Below are 16,204 nucleotides of genomic sequence, written 5' to 3'. Positions count from 1 at the left end.
ATTTATTTTGTGGCATGAAATATTTATGAGTGAAAGGGTTCAGAAGGCAGAAAAGGAAGTGCTAATTCTCTATCTGAGGTCATCATTTCACAAATAAAGTGTTTTCTATAACATCACTGACTGCAAAGCCTTCTTAGCTGGGAGGAGGGAAGAAGCAATGACAAAACATGTTGGAATTCCAGTATAGTTAAATATTCTCATCAGTATTCCCTATAATAGGGTCCCAATTTAGTTCTACTTGGGAATATTACTAATAACCAAAAGCAATTAGTGAGGCCAAGAAAAAGAAATGAAAAGCCCCCAGACCCAAACAAAGGAATAGACTTCCGGTGGCGGAGAGCCACCGAGAAGAAACTGCTGGGACTTTGTCGCCGGTGCTTCATCTACACAGTCTGCCCATTTACTCCCTTTCCAGTTGAGTGGCAACAGCAATCACAGCATTTAGACTCAGCACTCACAGATCGCTCCAGCCTGCCCAGAAATCTGCATGGAAGCAAGGGATCAAAATGCCTTTTCATCTAAAGAACTGTAAATTAACTCTCTGCCTTTTTAATTACTCTCAATTACTTTCCCACTACTTATAAGGATTTTTTTTTTTTTGCATAAAAAATCCAACTCTAATCAATATATGCAGTATATCCCAGCTGATTAGTGTAATTCTTGCTGCACCATGATGCTGGAGTTATGCCAGCCTTACCTAGCACACAATTAAATGTCTGGTAATGCCTGCTGCTACCCAGCAGGCCTCATGAGTTAGTAGGGGAAAAGCGGAATTTTCATTTGCCTCTACCAGGCCCTGTGTGCCCTCACTTCCTCTCATCTGCTTGTACACACGTACAAAGTGTGCCTGCAGAAATAAAGGCCTGAAACAATCACACATATCTAAAAGGCACAGGATCATAAGAAGAGAATCTCCCATCTAAACTCATCACCTTCTCATTTCAGTAAATCCTTTCAGAAAAAAGATAGCCTCTTCCCACCCACTATTCCAACAGCGAACTGTGACCAAATTCTAAGCACAAGAAAGGCTCAAGGATCAAAACGCATCTAAATCCAACATGATGAATTATCTTCAGTATACCTTCAAGCCAATTTTCAATAAACACAAATCACTTAATTAGAAATTAAGAGCATTACACATTTCTCATGCTCCCATGGACTTGGTGTTAATGAGATTTTGTTTGTTACGCTCACTGAATAACAGTGTCTAAAAACAGAGGCAGCTTTTTCCAATTTCCTTTCATTCAAGAAATAGTAACTGAACATTTTTCTAATATGACATTCCCAAGACACACACCTGCTCACATGTTGATTTTATGGATCTGCCCCTCAAATAATGCAGACAGTGCAGTATAATTGAAAAAGCAAGGGATCTGGAATTTTAAACGACCTGCATTGGAATGCATTCTATTACTAATTGCCAGGTAACTTTGTACATTCATGTATACACAGACAAGCTTATTGTGTACAGACACTGTACACCCAACCCTTAGCAAGATTCTCTTGCTCACAGTGATCAGACTGGGTAAGCAGTATCCCTGGAATCCTCCGTGTCTCAGCACAAGCTGAAATGCCTCAATCCATTGTGAGGGCATTGACTGTAATTTAGTGTAATAATTGTTACAGCACAGGTGTTTAAAAATGATTTAATTTTTAAATATAAATTTGAAAGCTCCAAGGATTCTTGTAATAACAGCATTCTTACTTACATGCTCTCTGCTTTCTTGAGATAGAAACTACTCAGCAGTGAGATGAGCTCCTTCCACCCAGTCTTTTTTACCTCTGACTGTGAACATCAACCTCCACAAGTATGTACCATTTGGTACACAATTCCTCTATCAGGAACTCTCAAAAACAAAGTGGTGCTATGGAAAGGTAATCGGATTATATGGACAAATCTAACATGCCTGCAGAATGTCTTCACCACACTCACTGAGAACTTACAGGAAAGCTCCACAGCTTTAACAGGTCAGGCAATCAAAACTGAGTGCATATGCCTGAAGGAGCTTTCCTTCACCCAGAAAATGTGATCATCTAGTAGATTATACCCCACTAGTACAAAAATCAAATTGCACAGTCCTAACACTGCTAAGGCATATTTATTGATAACCCAGCTGTAGATGTTCAATTGTGAAAGTCAATCACCTTAATCCAAGTTGAAAATAAATACGTTCACTCAATTTTAAATATTAACCACTGGTAAGACCTAGCACTAATTAGAATGGGGGGTGGGGGTGGGGATGAGTCCAGAATACAAGGGTCTACAGGGGGAAAGAGATGCCAACACAGGAACACAGGTGATTATATTACAGGCAGATGGTAATAAGTGCCTTAATAGTACAAATTGTAATGGGGACCTGAGTGCAGAGTTATAAAGATGCAATAAAGGAAGTAAGGTCTTAGCAAGACCTTCAGGATAGCATAGGGCCCCAGCCAGTGTCTGTAGGAGTCAGGGTGGGTGGGGAGGCATAAAGGAGCCAACAAGTACCAAGAAGAGCAGAAGGGGTAGGGGGAGGGTGCCAGATTGCACAAGATGAGAAGACCTGAGTGATGAGGGACAGGTCTCTGGATGCTCAAGGACTGGCACCCAGGTACCAGAAGTGATCTTATCTTCTCAAAGGAACTGCCACTGTCAGAGGCAAAACTCTGGGATGCACTGGCCTGGCCCTGCTGCCTAGAAATTCTTAAGCTTACTTATTTCCTCAACATCTCCAAAAACAAAGTGGACATTTCTATACCCTCTAACTACAGTCCTATCTTCCCCTTTTAGCTTCCCCTCTGATACTTCTCCTCAAAGCAGTATTGAGGAATCAGGTCAAACTCTTTTAGTTTATCATATATTTGAAAGAAAACATATTTCCAATATTGGAAACTGCCTCTTAAGAAATTTGATATACCAAAATTTAAAGTTAAAAAACAGATAAATTAAGGAGAGAAAACATCCTTTATTTTATAAAAGAATTTGCTACAGGATCCCCTGCAATGTGGTGCTTTCCCTAAGCAAACACATTTAAAATCAACTCTCTTTGAAAAATCTGATTTACACTCAACATTCGAAAACATAACTATTGTATAAGAGCAATCTAGGTTTATTCACTTTGATTATTATAATAACCACTGATGAGCTACACGAGAGAGGCAAATCTCATAAAATGCCTGTCTTCATCTTGTTCTTCGAAGAGGAGGAATAATATGTTATTAATTCTACCTATTTAAAAGAAATATAGAGAATATAAATTCAACAGAATGTGTGCACTTCTGAATACAACCTGGGAATAAAGTGATTAACTCAAGTAATTACACATACAAAATCTACACTTCCAAAGTAAAAGAAGATTATCTAATTATTAGATAATTCACGGAGATCTAGGAAATTGATCTGGCAATATGATATGTTTTCATCTTACATTTCCTAATCAAATGCCAAGATTGCCCAATTTCATCACTCTAGTAGTTGTCTCCTGAATACAAATGTAAGGTATCACTCACCCCACTGTTAATTCAGAGCACTTTCAAGCAGATGGTCCCACTTCAACTCAACAGAAGATGGGGTGCCATCTTTCTGACTTAGAAGCACATGTGCATGATGTGCCTATCTCTATCTATGTAAATATCATCCACTCATGGAAGCTGACTTTTAAAGGGTAAGGTACCACATTACTTGATATGTTCCATGCAAAAATTGGTCTAAGGCACTAAGACTGCTCTTAATTTATTTTTTGCCAAAAATGACATGGACTCAAAGAACGTAAAGCAGGCCATCAGAAAAACTAACAATATAATGTGTATTTAGTTCAACCAGACTGTAAATGATCTGCTTTGTCTACAGGAAAGATGGAATGCTACATTATTTTAAACAGCTCTTAGTTGGAGAATATACCTAAGAATTTAAGGTATTACGAAACTTTATAAAACTAGCTGTCCACATTAATACCAGTACAGGAGGCAGCCAAAACTTAAATTGTAAATAGGTAGTGACAAATCTTCAGGGATTCAGTGAACCATAGTCTCCCTTCCTCATTCACTGTTAATATTCCCAAATTATTTCTTTGCTAATTGCAATACTTTCAAACATTTATAACCATCAAACAGTTGAAAAAGAAATATATCCCACAAAAGCATACTAAAAAAGAAAAGAATATTCTAATCTACTGTATGATTGGAAACTTTTTGATGCCAACAACCTTGTGTAAAAGGATTTCTACCACTAAAACATTAACCATAAAACTGAAAAGGACATGGAGAAATGCAAATTTAAATGTAAACTCTTCCATCAGATAAATAGGGAGCGCTAATGGTTACAAAAAGGAAACTAATCTCATAAATTACTTTTAAACTACTACAGCAAAAATTCCACTATAATAATTTCACTTCCCAATCCTTGTTTTCCAGAGGTACTAAGCCCTGCCTGCAGATTTGGTGACATGCCCCAGTGTCAGGAGATAGCCTGGGCTCACTCCATGGGAATGGTCATCAATGGGAAAAGCAACACCATCCGAATTAGTTAAAAAGTTAAAAAGAAAGCACACATCACTGAAGTCAAGAAACACAAAATGACAAATGGTCAAGTTCCAAAAGCTAAAATAGATCCACGACATTATAAGCTTTTAATGAGTGAAACATGCCATGTGAGAAAGAACTTCTGTCAATAAATACAAATCCAGGTTCACTAATTAAAACATCTAACAGTGTCTGAATATGTAGACACCAGACTTCAACATTTCTTAATTATATTCAATTACAGGCATATTTTTCAATTTAATTGACATTTGGAAATGCCTTTACAGTCCTATCAGATAGGTTCCAAATTCTCAAGGGAGATTAACCACATACTTCTTAATTCAGAATCAGCTATTAAAACTGTTATTATAAAATGTTTTTAAGAACATGGGAAAGATTCACACCCCATTCTCTTCATAACTGCAGCAATGTTGAAGTTATCTCCATTTGGCCCACTTACATATGTACATTTCTTTGCAGTGAGGCTCTTTACGCTAGTTCAATCTGATGAAACCATAGCTACGAACGCCATCCTGGTGTGAGATCATGCCACACGAATCACACAACACACTGTTCAAACACTCACAGCAGCAACTGCCATCACTTAGCCACCGCTTAGTGCCAGAGAATTTCTAACCACAACCTTAAAAATAGGCTTCAGATGTCCGAAACATTAATCACATACTTTGACTTTAAAAAGTTAACAAAACATCATGTGTAAGAGATAATCTCAGTTCCACAGGAGACCAAGTCACCTCTCCTTCGAAGACATAGCCTCATTCTGCTTTCAAAGAAAACAAATGCACACACATACACTGAGTTTATCTGATAGCAAAAATTAACACTTATTCTGTCATGACACACATTTGTCACTGTGTTTAATCTGTATCATCTGGCAAGCATTCAGATGTTTACAAGCGTTAAGTAATGTTCAATGATATTTAGTAATATTAATAATTTAGGGTTTATTTCAAAATGTGAAATGTTAATAACTGCCCCAGAGTGCTCACTTTTTAACCTTCCACGGCTCAGAAAAGGCCATAATCTTTATCAGATTGTCTGGAATATAATTTAAAGTTCTGAAGTTACAATTAAACTTCCAGCTAACTTTTCATAGATGTGTCTCATTCAACAGTTCTGCTTATCTCTGACACCTCAAATAAGAAAAGAAATAACTGAAATGTTTTCAACTGCCCTGCAAAGTACAAGTATCTGCAAGTCAATCTGAACATCCAAGATGAAAATTCCAGCCTTTTCACCTGCATTCTGGAAGCTAGTGTTACCTGAAGTAACACTTAACTGACTTTTATTTAATGCTGAATTCCAAAGGGGCAGAACACCTCAGATTTCTCTGTGCCAGAGCTAATTCTGAGATTCATAATTAAGCTTCAAACAGAGGGAAACAAGGAACTAAGAATACACCAAGTGCATCAGTCTGCAGGAATGAAGTTTTCTCCTAGCATGTGCCAAAAACATGCCTGCCAAGGTAAGTAAGGTTCCTTCCACCTCCAACATTAGACAGTGCTGTGATTTTTAACTGTACACATCTTTAGCCACAACTTGACTGTAAGCTCCTTGAAGACATCATTCATTTTCATTTTTTATGCAATATATCTCTTATAATATTTACAAAACAATAAGAAAATCCAGTAAATATTGATGGATTACACTAAAATCATTCACTGAATTCAGAAATACATAAAAAGCAAACCCCAAAGCAAGAGTCTAATATGAGAAGAGAAAAAATTCCTGTTCCTGGAAAAACTTGAAACTTTGCACATTTCATTTAACGATTAAAGGGCCAGGCTATGATTACCGTTTGGAGGAAGAACTGAGGCAAATCAGAGTAAAACTGTGGATAAATCCACATTGGGGAACAGAAGGACTGTTAAACATGGGCAAAAACTATGGACCAAAAATGCCAGAGGATGGAAGCCAAGAACCTTTCTTGCCATCTCCTTCAGGGCCAGTCCAGCTGAGCTTCAGGTATTTCAATTCAGTAGTTCCCCAGGGATTACATTCACAGCAGACAAAGGTAAAGTACCTATTCTTGCTTTTCATTCAAATTCCCTGTGGTCTGGGAGCTCTGGACAGGAGTGGATCTCTAACTCCAGATCTGATCCACAACCTCTGACACAGTGTTCCTCAGCCTTGGCTACTCAGTGGAATTCCTTGGAAGCTTTAAAAAACATACTGATCCCTGAGTCCCACCCCCGGGGAGTGTGATTTAATTGGTATGGGCGTGGCATGAGCACTGGAAGTTTTAAAACCTTCCCAGTGTTCTAAAGTACAGTCAAGGTTGAGAACAGTTACGGGATCACTTCTGGGAGCTGAAGGTGGTGTGAGAAGCTTCAAAGACCTAACTGTTGAAAGCAACAAATAGTGCCATAAACAAGCCATCTAATTTTATGAAAATGAGTGATTCTTAAAAGGACTCCATAAAAAGCAGCTTATTTGGACCATCACTTTTTAGATAATACTAACTGGTAAAATCCAACTAAAATACCTAGATGTGGTGCTGTACCCACCAGGAAGCCACAGTGCTCATCCTCCTGCTTTAACCACAAGAGGGTAATGGAGAAAGACCTTAATAAATTCTTGTGTCTTCCCAAAATATTGAATGAAATTCCAACAGCCTATTTGGTCTGTCCCAAGAATATGTTATTTCAGAAAGGAGTCCTGCCCTGTTCCTAAAGAAATCAAGGAGTTAATTAATTGTGTAGTGCCTTGCATACATTAGGGATTCACTAAGCATTATTAAATTGGATTCTATTCATTTTATGCTCTCCTGAAAGTTCACTCTAGTGCATACCAATCTCTCTCTTCCTCTAGGACCCTGCTCAGTGTAACTCATTTTGTCAATTAATAAATACTATCATGTCTTAACTTCTGGTTTACACACATGAGTTTCTCCCACCTTCCCAACAAAACAGAAAGCACACAGAAGCAAAAGACATTTTTTACTATTCTTTGAATCCTTCCCAATGCCTTGCAAAGAGAAGCAGGTTCAGTAAATATTGCTGAAAAGAAATCTTAAAGAACTTAATTTTTTAAAAGATAAAAAAGAAACAAAGAAAAATAAAATAGGAAAATACATAAAAGTAAAACAATTTCAAGAGAGAATAAAAAGGAAATGAATTAAAATTTTGCATGACTTTACAGCATAAAAACAAAAGAGTATATTTAAGACGTACACAGGCAAGAGTTATGTAAACAAATTTCCCTTATTAAATAGATGCTATGATCTACAGTCCTGGAACCCTGAAAGATAAAAAAGATGAAAATCTGTTCAAAGACCCCTTTCAGCATACCCTCTATGACTTTTCTGCCCAGACAAGGAAGAACAATCCCTCAATCTTGCCCAAAACTCCTCCCTAGTCTCCACATTCATATACATATATCAAGTGAAGGAGGAGACACACTTAGATGATATGAAGAGTCTGAAAATTAAGTTTTGAAAACTGTTCTCTATTATTTCATACATGATCATGCATAAATCCATTCTCAAATTTTCATCTATTTCATTTTAAACAAAAATAAAATCTCAATTCTTGAATAGGCTAAAAATGAGACCAATCTGGGGGAGCCATTCCAATTCAGAACTACAAGGATGGGTCACTTGTCACTGTTACATGTAACTGATAGTCTATTTCAGTAGGTCAGAACCTGGCTCAAAGCCACTGGACAAGTGTCAAATATGTTCTCAAGTAACATAGTCAGTTCTCAATCTGGGCCATTATGCTGAATCTTTGTTTTTTTTCAGGGGAAAGGCAAACTTTCCAAAATTAATTTAGGAAAGAAATTTTTGAACAAGGAGGAAGTTCAAGGGAGGGAAAGTAAAATTAAATAAATACAAGCTTATTAAAGGAGTAGATAATCAGCAACTGACAGAAAAATAAGTAAGTCTGAGAAGCCTGCAGAACCAAACTGACCAAAATAAGGAAAGGTTACCCTCAGGGTCTTCCCCGAAGAAGTCACCTAAGCCACGGGTCTGTGCCCATTAGGCAGCAGACACTGTGATAATCCTCAAAAGGGCAGATGATAAAACAGACCCAAGGTCCTCACGAATGAGTAGCAAGACACTCAAAATGACATTTTAGACAATTTGAGATCAAAACAGCATTTCAGAAAAGCCCATCAATGACCAATGCTATATACACAGGAGTTTTCTTCCTTTAATATTTTTAAGACTATGCTGCATATCTGAGGAAATAGGGGCTCTCTTCTCCACAGGAAGGAATTTGGCAGGAGAGTTGCCCTTCCTTCTAGAACTGTCAGATCCCTTCCTTTGAAATTTTCTTTCCAACTCTGTTATTTGCCACGATCTGCAAAGAAAAAGTTCATCAATAGTCCTTCCCCAGCAATCAAAGGAAATCAATCCAGATGGAGTGGCCCATCCAATCAGATGATTTGTGCTCAGTGCTCCTGACAAGAAAAAGAAAACCTAGGAATGACTCACAATGAGAGAAGCCTAGCATCCCCGGTCTTACCCTTTTCCCTCTTCTCCCAGGGGAAAAAGCTAATCCACCAGTCAACTGCACAGATGTGGCATCCCAAGGAACACCACACCCAACTCTACCACCAGTAAGATAAAACTACAGTGGTCCCATTTGTGTTATGAGCTATTAATATGGCCTAACAACACAATCACCATGGGGAACACTCCTCAGACCAGTTGGTAATGACTAAACACCCTCTCCTCACCAGTAATTGCCTACTTCTTTCTATTTGACATAACTCATCAGCCAGATTAGAGCAGGTCATTCTGCAGCATAAAGAAAGCAGGGATGATAACATAACTTGACAAATCAAAATGTTCTTATTTATGCAGCCTGAAGAGTGGATGCTTTACAAAAAGCTGTGAGCTAGCAAAATAACCATACAGCGTACAGGTCAGTAGGCATCCACTCTGTTTATTGCTGCTACTCATTTCATTTTTGAGTAGCTCAGCACAAATGTAATTCCTAGTTAACAGACAGGCTAGGTCTGACGATTAAAAATTCCCCAAACGATTCTGCCAAGAACTAAAATAAATAAAATTTGGAAAAAAGAAAAAAAAAAAAAAAAAAAAAAGGCGGCAGTTTGATAGCCAGTCACTGGTCAACAAACACTAGCTGTGAAAAAATCCTGCAGCTACAAGAAATGAATCCAGCCCAGGAGCTGACCAATTTTTGATCTCTCTGCCAGATGACTTTCACGTGGAGTTCTCTGTGAGGTTCAGATATGAAGACATTATAACTGGACATTTCTGGGAACCTTCTCATCCCAGCACACTGTGCATAGAAACTGGCTCAGCATCACCCACTGTCTAAGTTCCAAAAAGACAACAGGATTCATGATTGAGTATCAGCATTTGGTTTAATTCTGAGAGAGTTTTTTTCTTGTAAAATGTTAAAGGACGTTGGCGGACTCCAACCCCTATTAGAGGGGAAAAAGTACATCAAAGTGCTAAAGTTATTATGCTGTGGGTTTTTTTGTCTTTGTCTCTTGGCGCCCTGGTTTTCTTGGCTGTTTATTGTCTCACTGTTCAACTGCTCCAATTTAGGAATAAGAACGGGGGTGGGGGGTGGGGGGTGGGCAGCAAGGGCAGTTAGCTCTGCGCAATTTCCAGGATTCTTCGGAATCACAATCTCTCAGTGTGATTCCTTTTCTCTCCTCCATCCCCTCCCCCTCCTTTCCTTCTCAGATTCAAATCTCCATGTCACAAACTAGAACATCATTCAAGCGTTCCATAAACGTCCAAAGAAGTTCAGTGCCTGCCAGTGGAGGCGAAATCCGGGTTCCCTTCATCATTACTGGGATGTGGCCGCCTACATCTCGATTCCTAGGCGGGCTTCTCCTTTCCCCCACCTGAAATTCCCGCCTGGATCAGGGGCAAAGTCGTCTGCCGTCTTCCTGGCCGGTTCTCAGTCTCAGCCTTTATTTTAACTCGGCGCGGGTGCAATCAGAGAATCTAATCCTAGCAACAAAGCCAGGGCACAAATCCGCTGTGATGAACTGGTCGGCCTGCCCCCCCTCCCCCTTCTCACCACCCTGGCTCGCCTTTAAAAATTCAGGCTTTCGGGCCGGAAAATTAATACGTCCGAGGCGAGGAGGAGAATACAAGTGACCGGGCAGGGTTTTGTTGTTTATGTGTATATTTTAAACGTCAAGGCCCCACAAATGGGAACTCAAGTTGGCCAAGCACCCGGTGAGGGCGTCGCACCGCTCTGTACCCTGTCCAGACAGCTCGTCTTCCCCGCCCCCTCTCCCGTCTGGCTGGGGCCGGGCCGAGTGGGGGAGGTTCGCGCGGGTTTGTCTGACACTTGTAAATGGAAGTGGGATCCAACTTGGAAAACAAATGCGCCTGAGTCTGGGGGTGGAGAGGAGTTGGGGGAGGAGAGAAGAGGAGAAAAGAATCATTAGCGCGGTCCCCGCTTCCCTGCCTGCAGCCACTGTAGCTGCAGGTTCGCCCAGAGCCGAAGCGAAGTCCCACTCAGCGCGCGGCGGTGGCGAGCAGCAGCTTGGGGACCAGGCGCCGGGAGCCAGGAGACCCGGGAGGCAGCGCGACCCCGCGTGCCACGGCCATCGGCCGCCCACGCTCAGGAAGCAGGCGCCTCTCCCTCCCAGAACCTCTCCTAGCCCCCCACACTCCGGACAGGTTTCCTCCCTCTCCACATCTTTCCGGAGATATCTCCCCCTCCCCCGCCTCTTCCACTGGCTGTTCTGCCCCTTATAACACCGAGCTGCAGCCGCAAATTGCTGCGGACACCACATACACACGCCCAGGGAGTACACACACAAACACCCCCTCGTCTTTTCGCAGGCAACCGAAAGGGCGCCCTTATTAGCGCTCAGGCAAACCCCGGCCACCCCCGCATCCTTGACCCAGGCGCACCCCTGCCCACGCGAGTGGGGCGGTGAAAAGTGAACAATAAAAGTTGTTTTCTCTGAAGCCTTATCTTGGTCAGTGTCTAACCTTCTCGGAAAGCACACGCGACTAGAGTCTGCGGGTGAGGGGAAGAGAGAATACAAACCACAGTACTGCTAAAAATACCCGGGCTCGCCACCTCGCGCGAGCCCCTGGGCCAGATGCACTTTAGCTCAGCGACCCCCACTGGCGGAATCCTGGTGCGCCTCGCGCGCGGAGCGAGGACAGTCCCAGGCACCTCAGCAACCTCATGCTCCGCGCCCTTCAAACACCCACCCGGTCCCGTACACTCACAGGCCCTGGCGAGGGGGTTCGTCCAGCACCGCCCGGAAAGGGGCTCTAAGAGAGGAACCTGTGCACCTTCGCCTTCCCGCCGGGGATCAAAGACGGTCAGACCCGCGCCGCTTTCTTTTCAAAGACAAGCTGCCTTCCCGCACGCCCGCCAAAAATCATGCACCCTCCCAAGGCAGTCCGTTTCCCTCTCCCTGTCAAGATATCAGGACAGTCTGCCTTCCACGCCACTCCGTAAAAAGCTGTCGCCGCTGCTATTCAATACATCCCACTCTGTCCACGACCCCAGTAAGCCCGAACTAGGAAGGGGGAGCACGTCTGCAAGGTGTCTCTGGTCATCTCTTCCCCTTCAAGGCCAAAGTGGGAGGCCTGGATCCCTGCTCCTTCTCGCGCTTGGCCAAGCATAGAACGAACTTGAGCCTCCAAGTCCCCCAAGTGAATCCATCCGCATATGAACATCCCCACCGCGCCTGACAGACCCCGACTACCAAGGAGGTTCGCCGCCTGGACTTTCTCATCCACCTGCAGCGGGCAGCCCCAGCTGTGGGCGTCCAGGAATAGATGCACCGATCCTCAAGACCCTGGCGCGCCCTCCTCAAATCCTCGGCCCCAAACTTAGCTAACTCTTGCTTGCCAATCTCTCTGGTTCCCGCCGCAGGTCCTAACCTCCCTCCCTTCAGGCTTGCAGTGGCGGCGACGGCGGCTCGGGGCTGCGCGGAGGCAGGAACTTTACAAGGTGAAAAGTTTCCCCCACGAGCTCCGCCGGCTCTTCCCTGCCGGAGCCCACCTCGCAGCCTATTTGCATCCGGCAGCTGGAGCCGTGCTCCGGAAGGCGCGCTCCAGCCGGTGCACCAGGCAGCTAAATAAGCATGCTAAAAATCCCCCACGCACCCTTGCCTCGGCCGGCGACTCCAGGGCTCTACCAGGCGCTTTCCCCGTGGTCTTCCTTTCTCGGCGCCCCTGCCCAGAGCGAGCCGGCCACCTGGTCGCTGCTGCCGCCGCAGTGCCCGCCGCGCGCTCGCCGGGACTGGGGCCGCAAGCAGAGGGGCTCAGCACTCCGGACGCCGCTGCCGGGGGCTCGTAGGCGGGGAGGGGGGCCCGGTAGGAGGAGAAAGGCAGCGGGAGGAGGGGGACTGGGCGCGATATTCCAATCCGCAGCCCAGATCACAGCGCAGCCTGCCGGGAAGAGCGCCGGCTCTCGTGTCTGCTCCCGGCTGCCGCCGCTGCCGCTGCTACTGACCGCCTCGCTGCTCCCGGCTCCCCATCATAGCCAACACCGACTCACGGCCAAGCCCCAGTCTCGCCTCCCGGCCTCGCTTTTCTCTCGCTGTCTCCTCCTCCCAAACTGCGAGCGAAGAGGGTGAGGGGGAGAGAAGCATCAGCGTCGGGGATGACTAGCGATCTCCGAGCGTGGCGCGGGGGAGAGAGGGCGGGCGGGAAAGGGGGGCTGCGGGGGAGGCGCGGCGAGCTGGAGGGCGCTCCAGGCGCCGGGCTTGGAAGCTGGACTAATTTTAGAGCGCTAGTCTTCCCCTGCTCCTCTCTCCGGGCTCGCGGATAACACCAGTATACATTCCTGCCGCGGGAAGAGCGTGGTGCCGGATTCACAGAGCTTCTGCACGAGGAGTTCGGTTTGGCCCTCACCACAGTCCGACTCAGAGGACGAGCACGTGTTACTCCTATAGGACTGATGAGGAAACTAAGGCACATCGATGTTAAATGATTTATCTAAGATCCCAAGGTGTGAAGATTAAACCATCAAATGCTGGGCCTCTTGACTAAAAATGTGCGTCGCAGAGAGGATTCATGCTACTTTTCCACACATTTTTGGATCCTGGGGTCATTCGATTTTCGTGTGTAAGAGGGGGGAAATGAGTCTAAAGAGAGTTCGTGGCGCATCCTCTTACATTCTTCCAACGTTCCCTAAGAACGTTTTTAACATTTTTCTCGAAATGGAGAAGAGGAACTCTGGAGGGGATGAATGACAGCTTTGGGGATTGACTTGCAACTCCAACCTGTCAGTCTGCCTGTCCCAGTAACTTCTGCTCTCACACCCCTCCAAGGATTCCCTGATTCCCCCCACAGCTCCACGTTGCTGCTGAGAACCAGACGCACCCGACACTCTGTGTATCCTCACACTTCTGCCTTTTTTACCCTTGGAACAGAGAGACAGCGTTAACAACCCGCCGGCCCACCCACCCAACACACACGGTAACTCACATCTGTCTTTAAAGTAGGCGGGTTGCCTCACATGCTCTCTCCCAGGCAGTTCCCGTTCTGCTTTTGGCAGAGGGGGAGAGGCACGCTAGGCCTGCAGATCTCTTCCCTGGAGGAAATTGTTTCATTTTTTTTTTTGAGGGAGGTAGGGGCTGCTATTGGGGGGCTTTCTGTTCAGTCACTAGAGTGAGCCCTTTGAGGAGCCGATTGGGTTTACCTTTTCTGGCCTTGGAGTTCCCAAGCTGGGGCCTCAGCCCTGTTCGCAGCTACACAAAGTCCCCTTCCACTCCCCACCGATGGAAAGTTCCCCTTGAGAGCCCCCAGCAGCCTGGCTGCCTTGACTGCCCCATAAACCATGAGGCATGCTCTGGTCACTCTGCCCTGAGAGTTGAGTGTAAATGCTAAGGAGCCCTGACAGCTCCCCATACATCAGCCAATTCAGGGTAATCAGCCTGGCTAAAGATGGGTCTGGAGTGAAGGAAACCACTAACAGGGCTAGGAGAACTTACCTGCCTTCCAAAATGTTATAATCTGAATAATTTTATTTTTATTTGAGCAATTTTCTAAAGCATTACAGGCTTATTACCATGTAAATGCATCCCTGGCATTGCATTTTGCTTGTGACCAACAGAATGCAGCCAACCTGGCATCAAAGATTTTAATGAATCAGTGTATTTCCTATGCCAATATTTCAAAGTCGGCTCCTGAAACCAGGCACTTTGGGAAAAGTCAGTTGGTGGTTGTTTGGCCACTGGGATGCTCAAGGAAGAAGTGCTGGTAGCGAGACAGGGTATTTTCCACCTTCTATTGCTGGTGCTCCTAGATTTCAGCTCATCCTGAACAGTCTCTTGTGCCTCCAAGGTGCCTTACAGATAAATTCAGATATCTGTCTAAATTTCAGCCTCCCCTGTTCATAGGCAGTACATGGATAATAAAGTAAACACTCTTTACTACTGGCCATTACAGGCTGCAAAGATGATGAAGTGGTTTATCAAGTGGGATACCCCTCTGGTCATTTAGGATTTGCATAACATTTAGTATGTATGGTACCAATAATCCTGATTGCATTAGAAGGCCTTTTTATTTCTTTTTAAAATGCCTACTATGTGTCAGTCCTGTCGTAGACACAAAGGTTAAAGCAGTAAGCTTTATGACAGCAGAGAATCTATCATATTCACATTTCTATCCCCAGCTCCCTGCACAGGGCCTGGCACACTCAATAAATATTAGTGAATACTCGAAAAATATTCAAAGAATAAAACAAATGAAGAAACTTTGGGATTTTCTGTAAGACCCCATCAATATGATATATAGGCCATTGATAGGCCATTGAAGTTTAAGAGGAGCTCCAAAAATGAACACCTGCAAATTTATAATACAATGTTTCTTGATGTATCATCACTCTCATACAATGCTTTAAATCCTCTGGGCCTCCCCTGTTTCTTCTAGCCACTACAGGCACAACCAGTTCTAAGTGGTCTCCATCAGCTTCCTGTAAACACAGTCATCCTAACAGTGCCTGGTTTAGGCATCTTTTGCTTTTCCATTCCCACCCACAGGCTTCTTGATTCAAGCTTCAGTGTAGACTGATATGCAGAGGTGTGAGAGAGCAAACACCCTGTGATAAATCTTTGATAGGAGAAGGGATACTATGGATAAATGCTCCTCTTTCCATCCTCAAATACAAGATCCTGAGATGTGTTCCATAGAGCTCCTCAGATGGTCTGGCTAAGTTAAGTAGCCAGTCTTCCAAAGCAGTGACCAGGCTGATAACACATCCTTGTTCTGGCTCTCCATGCTCCTCTGGTTTCCTCCCTCCATCCTTCACATGCTCCCTGGGATCACACTCCTCAAAAGAAGTGCTTTCAGTAAGTCCTTGTCTCAGGCTCTACCTCCTGGCAATCTCCAGCCATCAATCCTAAATACATCAAGGCATGATCAAATGATTTTTCAAAATGCTCTAGGAGGATCATATACACAATACATCCCTATACATATACACATACGCACACATATTCTGGCTCCTCTTTGTGATGACTTATATCCTACTAGGATCTGCTTGTATTAATCTCATTTAGCCTATTTCTGTGTTTCTAAAATCAATGATCGAGGAGGAACTTGTCTAGTATGACAGTTGGGGGAGTATCTACCTTATTGTAAACCTTTCATAGACATTCAATAATGGTTTCCTTTGAGGAAGAATTTGTTACCACAATGGGCTATTAAGGAAGGTGGTGGAATTTCCACTGAAAGTATTTAACCAAAGCATAGGTCTTTATCTACTTGGGA

At 43.9% G+C, this 16,204-nt stretch overlaps 1 protein-coding gene across 2 annotated transcripts in view; it reads right to left on the bottom strand.

The window, feature by feature from the left end:
* The window catches only part of FAT3 (FAT atypical cadherin 3), a 652,719-nt gene extending 639,704 nt beyond the window's left edge, over positions 1-13,015 (bottom strand). Inside the window, exon 1 of one of the 2 annotated variants that reach the window (XM_037841083.1) lies at positions 12,942-13,015. In XM_037841083.1, coding sequence (XP_037697011.1) covers positions 12,942-12,969 — 28 coding nt within the window. In that variant the 5' untranslated portion in view covers positions 12,970-13,015. Of the gene's footprint in view, positions 1-12,592 lie in introns of both variants that reach the window. The other variant, XM_037841084.1, reaches the window with a different exon arrangement.
* Positions 13,016-16,204: the final 3,189 nt, after the last annotated feature.

The sequence above is a fragment of the Choloepus didactylus genome, chromosome 6 (genome assembly GCF_015220235.1).
Source record: "Choloepus didactylus isolate mChoDid1 chromosome 6, mChoDid1.pri, whole genome shotgun sequence".
Classification (NCBI taxonomy): domain Eukaryota; kingdom Metazoa; phylum Chordata; class Mammalia; order Pilosa; family Megalonychidae; genus Choloepus; species Choloepus didactylus.
Note: the sequence above shows the minus strand (reverse complement) of the source record. Positions and strands in the feature narration are given on the sequence as shown.